The sequence below is a fragment of the Monodon monoceros genome, unplaced genomic scaffold (assembly GCF_005190385.1).
Source record: "Monodon monoceros isolate NGI ecotype Baffin Bay Population unplaced genomic scaffold, NGI_Narwhal_1 Super_Scaffold_16, whole genome shotgun sequence".
Taxonomy (NCBI): Eukaryota; Metazoa; Chordata; class Mammalia; order Artiodactyla; family Monodontidae; genus Monodon; species Monodon monoceros.
The window spans coordinates 7,148,070-7,164,729 of NW_021703772.1; the positions used below are offsets into that span (position 1 = coordinate 7,148,070).

The following is a 16,660-nucleotide window of genomic DNA, read 5'->3' on the forward strand; positions in this document are numbered from 1 at the left end:
AGATGCAGAAAAAGCTTTTGACAAAATTCAACACCCATTTATGATAAAAACTCTCAAGAAAGTAGGCATAGAGGGAACCTAACTCAACATAATAAAGGCCATATATGACAAACCCACAGCCAACATCATTCTCAATGGTGAAAAACTGAAACCATTTTCTCTAAGATCAGGAACAAGACAAAGTTGCCCACTCTCACCACTCTTATTCAACATAGTTTTGGAAGTTTTAGCCACAGCAATCAGAGAAGAAGAGGAAATAAAAGGAATCCAAATCGGAAAAGAAGAAGTAAAACTGTCACTGTTTGCAGATGACATGATGCTATACATAGAGAATCCTAAAGATGCCACCAGAAAACTACTAGAGCTAATCAATGAATTTGGTAGAGCAGCAGGATACAAAATTAGTGTACACAATCTCTTGCATTCCTATACACTAATGATGAAAAATCTGAAAGAGAAATTAAGGAAACACTCCCATTTGCCATTGCAACAAAAAGAATAAAATACCTAGGAATAAACCTACTTAAGGAGACAAAAGACCTGTATGCAGAAAACTATAAGACACTGATGAAAGAAATTAAAGATGATACAAACAGATGGAGAGAAATACTGTGTTCTTGGACTGGAAGAATCAACATTGTGAAAATGACTATACTACCCAAAGCAATCTACAGATTCAATGCAATCCCTATCAAACTACCAGTGGCATTTTTCACAGAACTAGAACAAAAAATTCCACAATTTGTATGGAAACACAAAAGACCCCGAATAGCCACTATACTACAAAGCTACAGTAATCAAGACAGTATGGTACTGGCACAAAAACAGAAAGATAGATCAATGGAACAGGATAGAAAGCCCAGAGATAAACCCATGCACATATGGTCACCTTATCTTTGATAAAGGAGGAAAGAATATACAATGGAGAAAAGACAGCCTCTTCAATAAGTGGTGCTGGGAAAACTGGACAGCTACATATAAAAGAATGAAATTAGAACACTTCCTAACACCATACTCAAAAATAAACTCAAAATGGATTAAAGACCTAAACGTAAGGCCAAACACTATAAAACTCTTATAGGAAAACATAGGCAGAACACTCTATGACATAAATCACAGCAAGATCCTTTTTGACCCACCTCCTAGAGAAATGGAAATAAAAACAAAAATAAACAAATGGGACCTAACGAAGCTTTTGCACAGCAAAGGAAACCATAAACAAGACAAAAAGACAACACTCAGAATGGAAGAAAATATTTGCAAACGAAGCAACTGACAAAGGATTAATCTCCAAAATATACAAGCAGCTCATGCAGCTCAATATTGAAAAAGCAAACAACCCAATCCAAAAATGGGCAGAAGACCTAAACAGACATTTCTCCAAAGAAGATACACAGATTGCCAGATTGTGAAAGGATGTTCAACATCACTACTTAGAGAAATGTAAATCAAAACCACAATGAGTTATCACCTCACACCGGTCAGAATGGCCATCATCACAAAAATCTACAAACAATAAACGCTGGAGAGAGTGTGGAGAAAAGGGAAACCTCTTGCACTGTTGGTGGGAATGTAAATTGATACAGCCACTCTGGAGAACAGTATGGAGGTTTCTTAAAAAACTAAAAATAGAACCACCATACGACCCAGCAATCCCACTACTGGGCATATACCCTGAGAAAACCGTAATTGTACCACATTTACATTTACATGTACCACAATGTTCATTGCAGCTCTATTTACAATAGCCAGGACATGGAGGCAACCTAAGTGTCCATCAACAGATGAATGGATAAAGACTATGTGGCACATACATACAATGGAATATTATTCAGCCATAAAAAGAAACAAAATTGAGTTATTTGTAGTGAGGTGGATGGACCTAGAGTCTGTCGTACAGAGTGAAGTAAGTCAGAAAGAGAGAAACAAATACCGTATGCTAACACATATATATGGAATCTTAAAAAAAAAAATGGTTCTGAAGAACCTAGGGGCAGGAGAGGAATAAAGATGCAGACGTAGAGGATGGACTTGAGGACATGGGGAGTGAGAAGGGTAAGCTGGGAAGAAGTGAGAGAGTGGCATGGACATATATACACTACCAAATGTGAAATAGATAGCTAGTGGGAAGCAGCTGCATAGCACAGGGAGATCAGCTCGGTGCTTTGTGACCACCTAGATGGGTGGGATAGGGAGGGTGGGAGGGAAACGCAAGAGGGAGGAGGTATGGGGATATATGTATATGTATAGCTGATTCATTTTGTTATAAAACAGAAACTAACACACCATTGTTAAGCAATTATACTCCAATAAAGATGTTAAAAAAAAAAAGCCACTTGGACCCCATGTAGAAATAAGAGAAAACATGTGTATGCCCTAGGAACCAAGGGTGTTCACAGTTCACCACCCAAACCTCAAAGAATCCCAGCCAAAGAGTGAGAAAAAGAGGCCATCAGGTCAGAAGCAAGAGGAGGCAGTCCAGGTGGCCTGCCTGGACTGGGGGTGAGACGTCTACAGTGTCATCGGGGACCGACCCAGCACCTACCCCAGCAGCCTCTGGGTCCAGAGGGTTCTTCTCATGAGACCCCTGGGAGGAAACCCACCTATCCGTGCAACACACCACACCCCCACACACCCCCATCACTCAATCCCATCAGGTGGATCCTGGATCAGAGGGCTCCCATCCCCATCCCTGCTGATCCTTTTATCTTTGGGAAGAAGATTCAGGCAGAAACCCACTCCAATCTCTAAAAATAAAAAAAAAAATCTAATCAAATTTTTCCTAACAATTCTTTGTTGGAAAAGAAAAATCACCAGACTTATTGAAAACATCACCACTCAAAAGGAAGGGTATCATTTTTCTAAGAACTCAAAGTGATACCTCCTTGTTACATAGAATCGCTGCAAAAAGAAAAGAGGAAAATAACACATTCTGTAAAAATCTGACTTGCGAACTCAGTAAGATTTAAGAGACAATTGTACTTCTGAAACTGGAAAAATCAATTGTGAAAATTGAGCAACATGAGATAAGAAAAACTGATCAGAAGTGAAAAACCTAGAGTCCTACAGTCAGCATTAAACACCACAAGAGAGGCAGTAAATAGCAGCTTCATGTTCTGGAGAACTTCAACAAGGAAGAAGATAAATCTGAGAAAATCGGTGCAAAAGGAGAGGGAAGATGAGAAATATAGAAGACATAGCTCTGTCCTCAAACATATATACAGTAGGGGTTCCTGAATGCACAGGTAGTTTTCTAATATAAAAAGAAAAGCAGAACAGATACATAAATCTAAGAGCATATGACCTGAAATGCAGAAAATTAAATGAATAACCCTCTGACAAACAGAAGAGCAAAAAGAAAACAGTGCAAGTGAGCTGGCCATTGTTCCTTCACCCTCCCCTGCAACCCCCAGTAGACCCACTCTCTATCCTTCTCCACCTGCCCTGTGTCCAGCAGGCTGACCTGTATGTGCCGCTTCACCAAGGTTTAGCTAATGGGAGGCACTGACAGAGTGAGAGGATGGTGAGATAGTGGTATATGTTCCCCAGACCCCACCCCACCTGCTGCAGATCAGCAGTGGCTGAGTTCCTCCACTGGGGGCCAGGGCTCAAATCAGATGGCCCTGCCTATTGAGGGCCAGGAGTGGAAATAGCTTCCCATGGTTGCCGGTCCCAGGCTGCTTCACCATCCCTACGCCTAGCACCCCTTTCGATTATGCTATCTATTCCCTGCTGGGATCCTGGCCAACACAGCTAGTAAGCAAGACCAGTAATGAGTAAAGGAAGGTAGCAACAGCAATAAAAGAGAAACCTTAAAATTATAGAAAACCATGAATAACTGTATGCCGGAAACTTTGAAAAATCTCAACAAATGAACTGTTTACTGAAAAATATATATAACTTATCAAAAGTAACCTGAAAACAACAAGGTCCAACTGTAGAGCACAGGGAACTATATACAATATTCTGTGATAAACCATAATGGAAAAGAATGTGTATATAAATCAACTATACTTCATTAAAATAACATTTTTTTAAAGTAACATGAGAGGAGACAGAAAATAAGAATAAATCAATACCAAAGAAGAAACTGAAGTAAATATTAAAGAATTATCTCTATAAATGGCTCTGAGGAAAAGCACCTTTGCCAATTTTTTTCATATTTAAAAAAATCCGATAATGATGATGCTTCATAAATGTCTCCAGGATATTTTACAAAACACACATGACTCTTAAACCATAACATGATCAAAACCATATAAATCAATCTCACTTATGAACACATATGCTAAAATTCAGAGTAAAATAAAGTTATCGTAATCAAGAACAGCTCATTTTAATCTTGCAAAAAAAAGGTTCCTATTAGGAAATCTATAAAATCAAGCTATTGACCAGTTAATGAGATAAGAGAAACAGCTTAATCATCTCAATAGATATTAAAAAGGCATTTGATAAAATGTATTATCCAGTTCTTCAAAACTCTTCATAAAACTAGGAAAAGACAGCTCCTTCTTTGACATGAAAAGAACAACTAACTTTTATCCACTGCTAACTATGTGCCAAATACTGTATTAAGTCCTTCCCAGGCAGCATCAAGTTTGATTCTCACACTACTTCTGTCTGAGGTAGACATTTTCTTTTTCCAACATCCTTCACTGTAATATTTTAGAAATATTGGCCAAAGTAATAAGTTATGAAATCTGAATGAGTTATAAGTATTTGGAAAGTAGACAACAAAATGATTATAATTCGTATATGATTTGATTGTTTAGCAAGAAAATCCAAGAGAAGCAAATGAAAATAATTTTAAATAATGAGTAAACATATAGAGTAAAAGGTGAATTTATAAAATCTACAACTTCTGTGTATGTTATCAGTTACCCCAGAAGGGTAACTGTAGAAGAAAAGGTATTCACAACAGTAACAAAATTATGCAATAATCAGAAGTAATCATAACACGAAATACGTAGGATCTATGAAGAAAATTACTAAATTTAAAATAATAGAGATAGCTATATTTATTGTTAAGACTGAATAATACTAAAAGGTCCATTTTTCACAAGTTGTATTGTGGATTTCATGCAACTCCAAACAAAGTCCCAATACTATTTTTTCCAACTTGACAAAGTTATTATCTGTTTCACCTGGAAGGATGCTTAAAAAGACTAGATATGCAAATCCTAAAATAAAATAGTTTATAAAATTGTGGTAATGCATTCAGTATGAAATTGGTGTAAGAAAAGCAGACATACATGGACCAGGGTAAACAGGCAAAAAGGAGGTATATAAGATTTAATACATGGTAAGAGAGGAATAACAAATGGAGAGGAATAAATTATTCAGTAAGAGGTTTTGAGAAAGATAGTTCATTGAGAAAAATACACATAAATCTTTGTTTTACACCATTCATTAATTCCAGAAAGATTAAAGTGTTCAATGTAAAGCAACAACAGCAACAAAACAAAACCAAAAAACCTATAATCTCTCTATCTGCTTTTGCCAAATACTGTGCCAAGTATGTGATATACACTTTCATTCAATCCATCCAACGACACCGCTACATGGGTCTTCTTAGCCCTGGTTTGCAGAGGAGGAAACCAAGGCCCTATGGGACTAGACAAACTGCCAGAGCTTGGAAAGGCAGAGTCATCCCTTAGCCCGAGCCTATTAGCTCCAAAGGCCCTGCGCCCCACAGGAAGAAAAAGAATAAAATTTCTGTGTGCAGAGGGACTCTCTGCACTGGAAGGCAAAGGGGGAAAAAAGTCACAAAAGAACAAGAACAGAAAGATTTATAGACTTTGCAAAAATTTACAATCTCTGAACAAAAGAAAAAGGTCATAAAGTTTAAAGGCAAACCACAGTGAAAATATTTGCAACAAATGTGATATAAGGAATTCATGCAAATAGATAACAGAGAAACTACAGTTTCAAAAGAAAAATGGCAAAGAGAATGGAACAGACCATCCACAAAGGAGAAATGATGAAGGTCAATAATCCAAACAAGCTTACCATGACTGCGATCAAGAAAGGCAAATCAAAATGAACAGAAATTGGCCACCTTTCACCTTGCAATTTAATAATGTTTTTTTAAATGAAAATATTCAGTATAAGGAGACTGGAATGAGGTGGGCACTCTCTGGTACTGCTTACCAGAGCATAACTTGTAACAAAATTTCTGGAAAGCAATTTGCCATTTTCATCAAAAGCCTTAAAAACATTATCTTTGATCCAGTAATTCCACCCCTGGGAATCTATCACCAGAAATGTCACATATCTGCACAAAGACCTTCATCACTGTCATATTTATAACAACAAAACACTGTTAGTAACTTAAGTGTCTGACAATAGGAGAATCATTCCATAAATTATGGCACATAATGTAATAGAATTTGTGCATCCATTAAATATGATATTTAGGAAGAAAGGTTAACTAAGTGGGAAAATGCTAATGTTGCTAGAAAATATAGACTAAAATTATATGGTATTAGGTATATATATTATGGAGCTTATATATATATGTGCTTGTGCATGTGTGTGTGTGTGTATATGGGGGGCAGGGAGGGAGAGAGAGAATGAATGAGAAAATATGCCAACAAATTAACAGCATTTACGTTAGTCTCTCATCTCAGTGATTGGGTGATTACTTTCTCCTTTACCTTGCACTCTTTGTATGTTATACTTAATACTGTATTTTTTAAAGTTACTTGAAAGAACACTGCCCCGTTTATCAGAAGGTCCATTTCTGCACTGCCATTGATGCCTGAGATGGCCTCAACAAGCCTCTCCCCTCCGGAGGGCAGGTTTCTGGCTGGCAAGGGAAAGGGCCGGAGCAGCTGATCCTTTGGGAGCCAGCCTTGTCTGGTGTTATTTATAATAAGTAATTGAACCCAAATGGTTTGGGTGCTGGTACTTAAAAACAACGTTTTTCTCATTAATGGGACAAAGGGAGTGTGAAACGAGCAGGGGAGAGAGGAGGGATCCGGGCCACAGAGCTGCAGGCTTGTCCTGCCCACTGACCAGGGGCCTGACCTGTTGGGCTGTTGACACCCCTTCCCCAGCTCATCCACTTGCTGGGCTTCCTCGGAGCCTTAGGACTTTAGTTCCCTCAGTCCCTCACTCCTACATTGGTACTTAATGACTCTTAAGATGGCCTCCACTCCTCGACTTTCTCTTCATTCTCCGCGGTTCATTCGGTGGTTCTTCCCGGCACCTGTGCCCCTGACCCTTCTCTCCCTCACAGCTCCAGGAGCTCGCCCCGGGCCCCAGCAGCCACCGGCCACTCGCGCGTCACTCAAGCCCTCTTCCTGCCTCATCTCTTTGAGCACTTCCTCTGAGGAGGCCCCGCATGACAGCTCAGTGTCCCTGGAGGCTCCCACAGCCTCCAGGAAGCTCCAGAAGTGACACTCAGCCACCACCGTCCTCTTTCCGTCTGCTGCGGAATGCTCCTTACAGATGGCCCTGCACTCCTCTGCTTCCGAGATGTCACTACTCACTTCGTAGCTCATAAAGAGTAACGGCCAGTGTTCAGCGTGCTGACTCTGTACACGTGTTGCCCACATTCTCCCATTTTATCCTCTCAATAATCCAGTGACAACAACAGAAAGACAAATCACCCTATTTTTTTTTAAATGGGCAAAAGGTATGAAGAGACATTTCTCCAAAGCAGGTATACACAAATGGCCCATGAGCACATGAAAAGATATCAACTTCATTCATAATTAGGGAGATGCAGGTCAAAGTCACAGTAAGATGTCACTTCACACCCACTAGGATGGCCATTGTCAAAAAGCGGTTAAGTATCGTTGAGGATGTGGAAAAATTAGAACCCTCTTACACTGCTGACGGGAATGTGAAACGGCACAGCTGCTGCGCGAAAGTCTGACAGTTCCACAAAAAGTTAAACATAGAATTACCATATGACCCAGCAGTTCCACCCAAGACAAATGAAAACACACGTCCATAGAAAAACTTGTACATGAATGCTCGCAGCAGCATCATTCATAATAGCCCCAAAGTAGAAGCAACCCAAATGCCCACCAACTGATGAATGGCTAAATAAAATGTGGTAGATTGATATAATGGGCTATTATTTAGCCATAAGAAGAATGATTCATACTACAACATGGATGAACCCTGGAAGCATTATGCCAGGTGGGAAAAGTCAAGTACAAAAGGCCACATATTGTATGATTCCATATACGTGAAATACCCAGAATGGGCAAATGGTCAGAGACAGAAAGTAGATCAGTGGTTGCCAACGGCTGGGAGGAAGGGGAATGGAAAGTGACTACTGACGGGTTCCGGGGGTTTTGCCGAGGTTGGGGGGGATAATGAAAATATTCTGGAATTAGATGGTGGTGATGGTTTCACAACATTATGAATGTACTAAACACCACTGAATTGTATACTATCTAAAGGGTGATGTTATGGGATGTGAATTATACTGCAATAAAAAAATTAACCCAACGAGTGCGCATTTTGCCAATGAGGATGCTGGGTGGGCACAGGGAGGTGAGCATCTCGCAAAGGCTAGAATTCACATCAGGTGGAGCCAACCAGAGAGGGCTTGCCCCTAAGGACTGCGTCACATGGCCTGAATTAGGGAGGGAAGAGCAGACCTCATCTTACTCCATCTCTGGGGCAGGGAGGAAGGCCTAGAGCCTCACCTCTCATCGCCTCTCATCACCACCCCAGGAGATGGGACCACTCAACGGAGAAGCACCGACGTCTGTGCACAGGTGAATTTCACCTGTCAAGTAGGCAAGCTTGCAAAACACACCAAAGCCAGAGCCTACTCTGGTTCTGGAAGGATTGCTCCAGGGTGCTGTGCAAGGGCACAGAAAACCTGGAGACACTCGAATTTACCATGGGCTTTCCGAGTAACTGCACACAGAAGGAACCAGGAATCTGTTACATACATAGGCCTTCCCGGGCACATCCCTCCCTCCGGGTCCTGCACGCAGAAGGAACGCTCAGAACGGTTGTCCTTGGACAACCTCTTATGTAAACCAGATTTCAAGAGCTGAGGTCCTCCAGCTCTGACTACTGCCTGGGCCAGCATTTTCCCCCCACTTTGTCAATACCAGCTAGGAAAAACAGTGTTTTCCTTTGCATTTGCACAAAAGTAATTCACGATCAGTGTAAACTTTACTAAACTTTGAAAGGGGATTGGAGGAAGGTGGATTACATCACACTCATTCACACTGCAGTAAATGGCTTTACACCTCTTCTGGACACTTCTGCCCTCCAAGTCCCTTCTCTGTGGCTCCATCACCAGGGGTCTCCTACACACACCCAGACTTGCTGGCTTCTCTTTCTCCCTCCCAAGAACAGCGAGTTCAAGTCCTGGCCCTGCCATTAATTAGTACTGTAAACACAGCATGTTACCTAACATCTTGGGCCTCAGTTTCCGCATCCGTAAAGTGGGGATAATAACACTTCCTCCAAAGGCCACTGTGGACAGTGAGTGAGTTAATATGTGCAAAGAGCTTAGAACAGAACCCAGCACACAGGTGCCCTTTATAAGTCTTTTGCTGTTATTTTTAGGCAGAACAGATTAGCAACTACCTTTGGTTTGTACAGCAAGCCTCGTGGCCTGCCTTTACCTCAAGTGGGCCACCACATTCTTCCTAACAAGTAGAATGCCTTCTCTGAGGGCACTTTTGGTGACTAAATGTCCTCCTGGTGCTTCTTCACCTTTCTGGTTGTGCTCACAAGGCTACCAAGTCCAGGCTGCCTGGTGTACTGTCCCTGGGAAGGAGGTCATAGGTCTGCCTGGGAAGCTCACAAAAGGCCAGGTGCTGAGGGGAACCAAGACAGCATCCCCGCCACAGCTGGCTGGACCGGCATTGGTTTCTGAGTCACAGACAGCATGCATCTGCCCCCTCCCCTGGGAGGGAAGCCAACTCTCTCTGGTGTGGTTTGGTGGGAATGCCACCCGACTAGGCAGCTCCATCCTGGATGGTGGCTGACGGACCCAGTTGTATACAGGCTTGCTCTCAGGGCCCGGGCTGCTCTTACAGAGAGGGAGGTGTATCCCCAACACCACTGAGCCATTGTTCTAGTTCTGCCTGCACAGCTAGGGCAAGGAGAGGTTGGCCCAGCTGGCCCGTGGCCTCTCACCTTGAGGAACCCCCATCCCCAAAGGCATATCTCTTCTCTGAAGCGTAAAGCACCTGACAGGTGAGCTGGTCCCTACGTGGAAGCACAGTCCTGGCAGGAGAGGAGGACACAAGCTTGACAGCCTCTCTTAGCATCCTCCATACAAGAGGGGCCGGACGGCCCCCTCAAGAAGCCCCCCTGGCCTTCCTAGAGCAGGGCCGACTCTGCTGGCTGGTCTGAGTGGGGCCGGGTGAGCATGACTTAGGAGCCCTCTGCCCATCACGTTCTCAAGCCCTTGCTGCAAGAAGGCAGACATGGACTCAATTCCATGTGGTCAGCTCCTGGGATCTTCCTCCTCCAGCTCTCTGCATCCCGAGATGGGCCTCGGGATCCCCCTAAAGCAGGGCTTTCTGAGTTGCTGAGGACAGATCTGCACTTTCCTGCCCAGTGGCAGGTGGCAGGGCTGACCTCCCGAGAGGAAGTGTGGGTTTGCTAGGCCCAGGGTGAATGTATACTCCTCGGTCACGTGGGCCACGCTGAATCGCAGCCTTGTCTTTTAGTGTCTCTCACCCCCTCCCTAGTTCCATTTAAATAGTCAAATCCTGTCTTCTTTCCTGAGCATGAAGGCTACTCCTGAGGAAGCTGCCCTCAGTTCCTGGAGCTCCAAACGGCCCTGCCATGCCCTCACTCACGAGAGGGGCTGGGAAGATGCTCCAGCCACTGGGGTCCAGGCAGGACAGGTCTGGGCACCCTGGGCCCTGAGGTCTTTCCCCATATGGAGATTTCTAGAGCAGAAGGGCCAGTCTTGGAGGCTTCCTGGCTCCCTTTGGAACAGGGTCGTTAAAAGGCCCTGACACCACAGCTGCCCCACTCGGGCTCCTGCACTCCCAGCAGCTTCCAGAGAGAGCGCAGAGGGTAAAGCCTGATGCTTGTGAAAGTCACGCTCGTGAAACCCGTTGGGGTTCCCACCACTGGCCGTGGGCCAGGAGGGCGTGGGGCGAGCTTTTCACCGTCCCAGGAACAGAGAAAACCAAGGATAGGGCCGGGCTAGGGGGTGTTTTTCAGGAAGTTAAACCTGTTTGATTTAAAGGACTGGTTTTTGGCTTCATTCATTTATTTATTTTTAAAGAGCACGTTCTTCCTGCCTGTTTGGTGTTAAAGGACACTCTCTTTCATGAAATGAGCTGCTGAAAGGTGGCAGGTAGTTGTCACTCAGCTAGTTTTTCGTTTTTAAACCTCTTTAATGGGCAACATCACGGGTGATGGCAAAATTAGGTCTCCCAGGGTTTTGGAAGGTTCGGTGGCTCGTGGTATCCCACAGCCTACAGGGCCTCCTGACCCTGCAGGAAGGGTGGCTTCCCCCACAGAGCGGAGGAGGAAGGGGACCCCTGGGCCTGGGCTTAGAGGCTGGCCTCACGGCTGGACTCACTGGGGAGGGCTCCAAGCCCTGGTGTCTGGAGCTAAAGGGGCCTTGGGGATGGGAGACTGACAAGAAGCCCAGCCCTGGGCTAAGAGGATGATGGACATTGCAGGGACCGCGGGGACCCTCCCTAAGAGGCACATTGGCCGACGCTCCAAGAGTAACCCAGTGCAGGGGAGGGGAGGGGAGGAGAGGCAAGGTGGAGGAACGAATACTGTACACCATTCTGGATCCCAGGTTGCCACCGGCCAGCAGGGACGTGTGGACAAAGGCCTCAAGCTCTCTGAGGTGTGCCCACCTGTAAAGTCAGGGGTGGTGGGACTAGAGGTTCCAAGGCCTCTCCCAGCTCTGGCTTGTTACAAGGCTCCCAGTTTGGAGTCAGAGAGACCCACGTTCCAATCTGTAACCTGAGCACCACCACAGCTCCCTGGTCAAAGGGCTGCTGTGAAGGTTAGCGAGCTGGAGCCTGGAAGTTCTCGAGACACCCAGGGGAGGGGAGAGATTCACGTGGGCCGAGTGCAGACAGATCAGAATCTCCTCACTATTTCTACGGCCCCGTCAACTGGTCCCCACAGGGGCTGTGCCTGCGGGGAAACGTGGGTCTGCTTCGCTTCCCCTGGGGTGTGAGAACTGGGGGCCCAGGAAGCCGACCTTGGGGGCAGGGGCTCTGACGCAGTCAGCGCTCGGGCCGGGCAACCCCTGAGAGCCTGTGTTAATTTCTAAATGCTCCCAGCCGCCCTTGTAAACGCCCTGGCTTCTCTTGCTGCCACCCGGAACCCATGCTCACACCCGGCTTGCCGGGCACAGGAGTGGGGTGGCAGCAGTCTGGTTGTCTGGGTGCAGCCTCTGGGGGCAGATGTCCTTGGCTTTGGCTGTCATCACTCGGTTAACCCGTCTGAGCCTCAATTTCCTCATCTGCAAAGCGGGGCAACAAAAGGGCCTGCACTTCAGGTTGTCGTGAGGATGAAACAGCTCGACGCACAAATGCTCAGACTCAACGCTCCAAACAAGGCCCGTGTCCATGACCCACTTCCCCTCCTGTGTGGACAGCAGCAAGGCCTGCCTGCTCAGAGGGACCCGTCTGTGAGACCAGGGGCAGGACCTGACAGGTGCAGGTGGACACACACCCTGCCCCCCCCCATGCCCGGCACTGCCCGAGGCCCCAGTGGGGATGGTTAGACCGCAAGGCTGCAGGGCCGAGAGCCTCCTTCAGACATTGGTTGAGAAGGGTGTTTTAAAAAGGAAACTTCAGCAAGTGGCCGGTTCCCGATTTTAGGCCAACTGGCGCATTCAGCCACATCCCCGAGAGGGGGAGCGGAGAGAGCTGATGGTGGCAGAGAGGCCCGAACAGGTGGGAACAGACCCAAGGGCTGAGGAGGGGACAGAAGAGGCTCCTGCTGTCGGTGATGTGACTTCCTCTGCTCCAAGGGCCCCAAATACAACTTCTGGGTGAACTGAAAATCCTTTCTTGAGTGACCCCCCCCACACCCTTATTCATGGCTCCCCAAACGATGGCTTCCTCCAAAGGCCCAAAGCCTGGCACAGGAAGGGTCCCCTCTTGCCACTTCTGTTCTTCCAGGAGGGTTTCCGAACTGGGCATACTTTGACCAGCACCTGAACTGACAGAGCTGCTTTCTAACACACCCACCACCACGGAGCCCCGAGCTTCTGCCTGTCTCAGAGAGCCCGGACCCCCTTCTCTTGGACCCTGGAACCCCAAGAAAACCCCTGACCCCACGGCTCCCCGGTAGCTGGGGCGAGTGACCAGGCCCCAGGCTGGCCCTGGAGGGCTCCAGCCCTGCAAAACCTGAACTCCAGGGCCGAGCAGGTCCACAATGGGCCTCAGCTGGACCCACCAACAAACCCGGGGTGTGTGCAAGGTCACTCGACATAAAAACAACACATCCCAGAGCCGGGCCCTTGGCTAAGCCCAGAGCTGGCTTCCCCTCTACTGAGTGGCACCTCCATCACCTCCGTGCCTGGGCAGGAGAGGCCAGGCCAGGGCGGAGGAGCAGGGGTGGGCAGGGCCCGGTACTCACAGCACGCAGAGCGCGTACGCCCGGGAGACGGACTCGCTGGCGCGCACGAGGAAGCTCCCGTCCTTGCCGGTCCTGGAGAGCAGCTCCTCGGCCTTGGAGCGGGTGATGTTGCCATGGTTCCAGCAGGGGACCATGGCGGGTGTGGGTCTCCCCGGGCCGGGCCGGCGCCCTCCCCGCAGGACCAGCACAGCCAAGGGGAGCTGGGCCCCTGCACCGCGACCCGCCGTCGGTCCCCTCTCGGCCGCCCCGGCTGCTGCCACCCGCTCACTGACCGACTTCCTGTTTCAGGCACTCGGCAAGGGAAAGGAAACGAGCAGCAGAGAACTTCCTCATTGCAGAGACCAAGCGAGAGAGGTCCTCCACCTTCCCAGCGCGCCCGCCCGCCCCCTGCCGGCTGCCCGTTCCTTCTCGCCCACCCCCCCCCCCCCCCCGCGCCCTGTCTCTTTCCTTTAATGGGTCTCAGTCCCCAGAGGGGCGAGCATCAGCTCAAGTCCTCCTGGGGGAACTGTCAGCTCCTCTGGGGTCAGGAGGTTCACGGCCAGCTTCTGAAGGAGCACGGCCAAGCCAGCGGCCATTCCGAGGCCCGTCCCAATGCCCCCGTGGGGTGGCCACGCCCTGGACATCAGCCTCAGCCCTCTGCCCGACCCCAGAGCTTTTTAACTCCCCGTCCCCTCCCTCCAACGTGCCCATGGAACAGATGCTCACAGGGCAGAGCTTCTCCGCTGGGACTAAGGCCTGCCCCAGGGCCGAGCAAAACTGGGGGGAGGGGTCCAGCCGAGCCCCCCTCCCCATATTGGAGACTCATGGCCACCCAGGCACTATTCAGCCCTGGGCACTGGGAGGACCTTAGGCGACACTGCCCGAGGGCTCCCAGGGCCCAGGTGACAGCTCCGTGACACATTTACACTTATCCCCAGGGCCAGTGGGTGTGAAGGAACCCATGGCGACCCTTCTCCAGGGCAGGGCATTCTGACCCTGCAGCCCAGCTTAGAGACACGCAGAGGGAGCGTGGAGGGCTCGGGACGTGGACCTTTTGCAGGGTGAGGCGGGGGACTGGGTTTTCACCTCTGGGTCTTTCTGGGACACCCGGGAAACTCACACATCCCCATGGGGCAAGCTGTTCACCTGGCAAGTATGACGTTCCTTCCTGAGTCCCGCATCTCAGCAGAGTTGGAGGTGGCCGGGCATGGCTGCCTTTGCCCACAGCTCAAAGGGGAGCTGCCTTCTGCGGGGCTGGGAGCCACCATCCTGGACCAGCAGACTCTGAGGGCTCTAAAGTGAACACCCCGCTTGGGCCACAGGCGGGGTGTCCTCAGTCCTCAGGTCAGTGCACCAGGGTGAAGGGGCAGGTGCCCAGCTATTGCACAGGGCCACCCCGTCCCGCCTCAGCCCTCAGCCCCCCAACATGACAAGAGAAGCCGCGTGCAGGGGCCCGGGCCAGGCAAGCCTCCATTCGAATCCGGTTCTTCTGCATTGGAGCTGCAGGAGCTGGCTGGGTTTCTTCTCTCTCTCAGCCCCGGTTACCTCGTCTTTGCCTTAAGGAGGGCAGCCCCTGGAGGAGCTCAGGTGTGCCAGGAGCCCCCAGCCCCTGCCACCTGCAGCAGCCCTCGCAACACTTGATGCTGAAAATCAAAGCAAAGGCCTGTGACTCAGGTGGACTGAATCCTGGACCGGCCTCACCTCCCGCCTCAGGGAAGAGCAGTGGGGGGAGGAAGTAAGGAAGGTGGCTAACTCAGGCCTGAGGCCGGGAACTTCTGCCCATTAAGGGGGCCCCAGGGGTGGGCTGCTCCCATAGAGGGGTCATCTCAGGGGTCCCCTCCAGCATGGGGGGCAGCACGGTCAAGGCATGGCCACCCTGCTTCGGGCCCTCTCTGGGCTCAAATGAAGTTCCTTTTGGAAGCTCAGCCCAGCAGACTTCCGGGTCCTCGCACTCACCTCCCCAAAGCCAGTTCCTCCCCAGGTCGCTCTGAGCTTCCTCTCCCTGACCACTGCCCCCTCCCCTGGTTCCTCCCACTGAACCCAGGGACAAAACTCCCAAGCCTTCAACGAGCACGTATCAAGGCCCTCTAGCCAGGTCCTGAGCTAGGTATGGGGACACCAAGGTGGGGAGAAGAGCTGGCCTCCTGAAGCTGGCTCAACCCTGGGATGCCAGCCTCCAAGCAAGCAACCCCTGGTGGAGAGCTCTCCTTCCCTGACTCCCAGCTCAGCCCCACACCAAGTCAACCCTCTCCTTAAGAGACCTGCTCCCACCATATACTTCTCAGGTTTCTCCTGTTTCCCTGCTGACCTCCCTGCTGTCTGCCTCAAAGCCCCCGGGTCACTCCAGGGTCCATCAGGAGGATCCATCCACAATCCTTGCCCCATAGCACCTTGACCAACTCATCCCCAGAGACCCTCCATCACATCCAAGACACTTCCACTTATAACTACCTCCCCCCAGCACTCTCCAGCTTCCCACCTTCCCTTCCACACCTCTATTCCCCCTGAGTCCCACATTTCAGCAGGGTTGGGGAGGCCAGTGAAACTGTCCTTGCCATTTGATCCAGTGTTATTTCCCTTTGACACACACACACCACATACAAGACACATACATGTCATACATGTTTCCCTAATTTTTAAGGTCCATTCCACCTTCACTTCCTTCCCAACCCAATTACCTAAGCCATCTGACATGGTCAGCTTCCTTATCCCCCTGCCCTTCTGCCCCTGACACTCAGAAAACCCCAACTTCTAGATCAGGGTTGCCCTTATGGTGAATGGGGCCCCAGTAGATATTTTTTGCAGGGTCCCTGTCTATATACACAATTTCATTAAAACTTGTATTTTAAAATTCAGGGACCCATGTAAGGTAGTGATTTATCAATGAAGATTTAGAATAATGGACAGAGAAGAGGTAATTATGTATATGTTCAGTGTCCAATCAGTGCACCTGAAGAGTCTTTGTGATGTCCAGGTCCTCTCTTCCTGTTCAGGTCCTGCTTTTTATTGTCAAATGCACCATTCCTGGCTGATTTTGTATCTCATACAGCAAGATGAGGGTAGCAGTGCTGCTCTTATTCACAATGCGGTGGCATTTCACAACCTGTTCATTTCAAGACAA

At 48.5% G+C, this 16,660-nt stretch overlaps 1 protein-coding gene across 1 annotated transcript in view; it reads right to left on the minus strand.

Moving 5' to 3' along the window:
- Positions 1–13,840, minus strand: part of INPP5D (inositol polyphosphate-5-phosphatase D) — a 130,258-nt gene extending 116,418 nt beyond the window's left edge. The window contains exon 1 of the mRNA XM_029225078.1: positions 13,561–13,840. Coding sequence (XP_029080911.1) covers positions 13,561–13,694 — 134 coding nt within the window. The 5' untranslated portion in view covers positions 13,695–13,840. The remainder of the gene's footprint in view (positions 1–13,560) is intronic.
- Positions 13,841–16,660: the final 2,820 nt, after the last annotated feature.